Consider the following 3,974-nt stretch of genomic DNA (forward strand, 5'->3'; position numbering starts at 1 on the left):
GAAACAATGACCGAAAAAACACAACCAATATCGACGACTTGAACCCATAACCACTGAATCAATAGGAAACCGAAACCAAGATCGTTAAAGTCACCCTACTACACCGATCATCAAAATAACTTAAAACCGTCAATCTAAAATCACGAATATAAATCTCAACAAAAAGGTCTTGCACTTTTAAAATAACCCTAACAATCTCATACACCGATCATCGCCTAAATTCGCTTAAAAAAGTATCCAAAACAACCCGAAAGCACCTACACGAATCACAGAAACCACCACCAAACACCACATTATAAAATCATCCGACCATTACCGAAATCGCATAAATCCACTACTCGAACCACCACTCGAACCACCACTCGAACCAATTGGTTCATTGGTTCATTTTATAGTTTAACTAGTCAAGAAATATCAATATAATATTTATTATTTAAAAATGTGATAATTAAATAATCATATTATTAATAACTTAAAGTGAAACACAAAAGCTAAACAAATAATGATACGTCCTAGGATCTGTATCAAATAATCTTCATCTTATGAGAATACCTATTTTATAAAAAAATCTGGGACCGACAAGGGTTGTAAGTGCAGCCGACGCTGGTAAGAGGAGAACATATTTAAAAGAAACAGGATACAAGAAGACTAGTAGACAAAATGACCGGCACCGTAAGCAAAATACACGAAAGAGTAATATCAAACAAAACATAAACAAAGCCTGCCGAATAGATAATGTCTAGATAGAAGACGATGTGAAGAAACACATGGAGATGAATTAAGGTTGTGGTAACAAGTAAGCCCTTTTATATTGAGTCTGCTATCCGGTTGCATGTACACCTACATCAAAATATTTAGACAATAGCACACGAGCGGAACGTATGTGCCACATTAGCTCACAAAATCAATAAAGTTTTGACGCCTGTTTGTTACACTTACAAATGGCACGTGTGCCACATCAGCCATCTACATAACAAACTTTCCCGTCTATATGTAAACCTCGTGAGTCATTCATTTGAGAACAATTTTCGATTATTGTAAACTTACACTGTCAAAATTGTATCTCAAATATCATTTTACTTATATTCCGATTGAATTTCGATCATCGTTGAAACTCGATCATCTCATATATTTATTACTCAATCTTATTGAGTAGATTATTTCTATCGATTGTTTTACGCACTCGAGAATCTAAATTCGGTTTCAATTCGCACGAATGCCAAAATTAAAATAATCAATTAATCCGATTTAATTTTCACCTAAAACTAAGCACCCAAACCTATAACCATCTCTTTTCTACTAAATATATGTTTTAGATTCGATCACGATAAGAATGTATTGGAAGAAAGAATCCGATTCGTTAGTTCAATGAAAACGACAAGTTCTCTTTTTCGACACAAAAGAAAAAGAATACGATACCTTTCCATAAATTAAATATAAGGTGCAATGCATTTACATAAAATAGAATAAGATAGAGGAAGGACAACATTTACTATTTTATTATCACTTATATTATAACCAATAAACCAAACAATAGTTAAAAAAAAATAAAAAAAAATAAAAAAAAATCAACATCGTCTTTGAAATCTTGGATTGCTCTAGAAACAGGCATCCAACACGCAACAGCAACATAATGCAGCACAACTAGAATCAACAAACATAGACACACGAGTCAAACACATGAATTATGAATACACCATATATATTTTTATATAGATTCAAATTTTAAACCATATATTTATATTTACTTTTACGTAAAGAGTAAGTATAGTAGATAGATAATTACCATCCTTTCCAAAAACCATCTCCTCTGGTCTGAGTTTGAATCGGAGCCTGATTTTCCGATTTGATGCTAGCGTCCATCGACGGGTATCCAACTGGTGGTGGTGCCATCACGTATGACGTCACTCCTTGTTGTGAAGGAGGATATGCAACTACATAATCATCATCACTCATCATAATTAAAAAGAATACACTTTAATTTACGATTTATGTTAGCTTCAATTCCTACTATTAATTAATGTCATACAAATAAAAGAAATCAAAAACTCACCTGGAATCTCGTTTTGGTTTTGGGCGAAGCGACTCATGATCGATTCAAGTGTTGTGAAGTTTGTTTCTTTGTATTTTGTAAAAAGGTGTGTTTTTGAGGCGAATGATGATTTTGATTAGTGGGTTTTGTTATTTATAGATATATAAAGATATAAAGATAAAGATATAAAGATAAAGATAAATAAATAGAGAGATATAGGAGAATAGAAGATAGAGATAGATGGCAGATGGTGCGAATGTTCCGATTGGAAATATATAAGGAATGATGAATGAGTAACGAAAGAATAGTTGGCGGAAATATTACGACCAAAAATACAACAAAACACGCTTAAGGAAACGTCCGTTGTAAACTAACTAACATTACGCGTGCCATGTGTCATTTGTTATTAAATTTAAATTTATAATAACTATGACATATCTTGTTACAAAAATGCTATGATTGATGACCAAGTTAATGGTATCTGAAATGATTTTTTCAACTTCTGACGTCCGATCCACGTGTACTTGATGAAATTGGATTCTCATAAAAAATAAAAATAAAAAAAATCTGTGTTTTTATAATTTGTTTTTTAAACCTTATTAGTCTTTGAGATTAAACACATCCAAAAATCAACAAGTGCAACCTATAAAAAAAAATCAAACCTAACTAAACAAGCGACATAATAACATACGCAAACAAATGATCTCACTAACATAATAATAACAACACTGACAAGATAAATATCACTAAAACACCAACACAAAATAACCTCAATATCAAAATTATGGGCGCTTTATTTTGACGGCCAATTCATCGTGTCTAACACTCCTAAACACATAGATGATATTGCTCTCCCTACATTCGATGTTCTCACACAATGGGCTAAATGTATCCCTAAAAAAGTTAACGTATTTATTTGGCGTTTGAGTCGTGACAGGTTACCCTCCTGGTTGAATATCTCAGAGAGAGGTTTAGAGATTTTGGATATTGTGTGCCCTTCCTACAATGCTTAATGTTGAATCGACATATCAAATTTTCTCTTATTCACGCCGGCGGATAAAGTATGGAGAGGAATTCACATTTAGTATGGAGACGAATACTAATCTTCCCATGTTTCTTTCTTGGTCTGAATGGTTAAGTTGGGTAGGAGACTGGAGGACGTCACTCAGCGCAAGGTTAACCGGGGACTATTGTTTCAGCGATAGTATGGATCGATGTTTTAGAGGTTCCAAAATGATGTCATCTTCCCTTCCTCAATTGAGACGAGGGAAGATGTGTTTGATTATATTTGTAAATTTACATTTTTTGGATTAAATATAGAGATAGGTATAATGTTTCTTGGAACGATCGGACATACATTTGTTGGATTAATATAATTATAATTATATTATTCTAATAATGGCTAACTATATTATAAGGTTTAATAAGTTATCAATTGAGTCATTAATAGGATAACTATCAGTCCCTATTTTGGGGGAAAACTACCTAGTCTTGAGTCAATCCCACGTACATCAGATTTTTCTCCTTGATTGTTGTCAATTCAGTTTTCAATTCAGGTTATAAATTGAGGTGTCAATTGTATCGTTGGATATATAGAACACCACAAAACTCAGATTTGATTCCTCAATCCTTTTGTCAAATTCTTCAACTATTTTATTCTGTTTTTGGGCATATGTACAGCAGGTCTAAGTTGATCAATTACGAGTGCACGTATTGATCAACTAGTTGTGTTAACCTTGGGGAGCGAACGGATTCATCGATTGCATCCTGGTCGTACCGAAATTCGCTTTCAAGGCAGTGATTTATTCACGGCGCAACTCACTAATTCGATAAGTGTTCTTTGATTTCGTATTTTTTTTCATTGTCTGATACAGTATTTTTCCAACAATTTGAAAGCGAAATTATTATTATTATTTTTTGTAACTGATGGCTGTATCATTAA

General features: G+C 33.0%; 1 protein-coding gene across 1 annotated transcript; it reads right to left on the reverse strand.

The window, feature by feature from the left end:
• Nucleotides 1-1,403: 1,403 nt before the first annotated feature.
• On the reverse strand, nucleotides 1,404-2,217 carry LOC139885895 (protein CYSTEINE-RICH TRANSMEMBRANE MODULE 9-like). The gene is made up of 3 exons (XM_071869649.1): nucleotides 2,054-2,217; nucleotides 1,787-1,934; nucleotides 1,404-1,644 (listed from the first exon to the last, which is right to left on the reverse strand). The coding sequence occupies exons 1-3, from the start codon at nucleotides 2,088-2,090 to the stop codon at nucleotides 1,599-1,601; spliced, it is 231 nt and encodes a 76-aa protein (XP_071725750.1). The 5' UTR covers nucleotides 2,091-2,217; the 3' UTR covers nucleotides 1,404-1,598.
• Nucleotides 2,218-3,974: the final 1,757 nt, after the last annotated feature.

This window comes from Rutidosis leptorrhynchoides, chromosome 1 (assembly GCF_046630445.1).
Source record: "Rutidosis leptorrhynchoides isolate AG116_Rl617_1_P2 chromosome 1, CSIRO_AGI_Rlap_v1, whole genome shotgun sequence".
Taxonomy (NCBI): domain Eukaryota; kingdom Viridiplantae; phylum Streptophyta; class Magnoliopsida; order Asterales; family Asteraceae; genus Rutidosis; species Rutidosis leptorrhynchoides.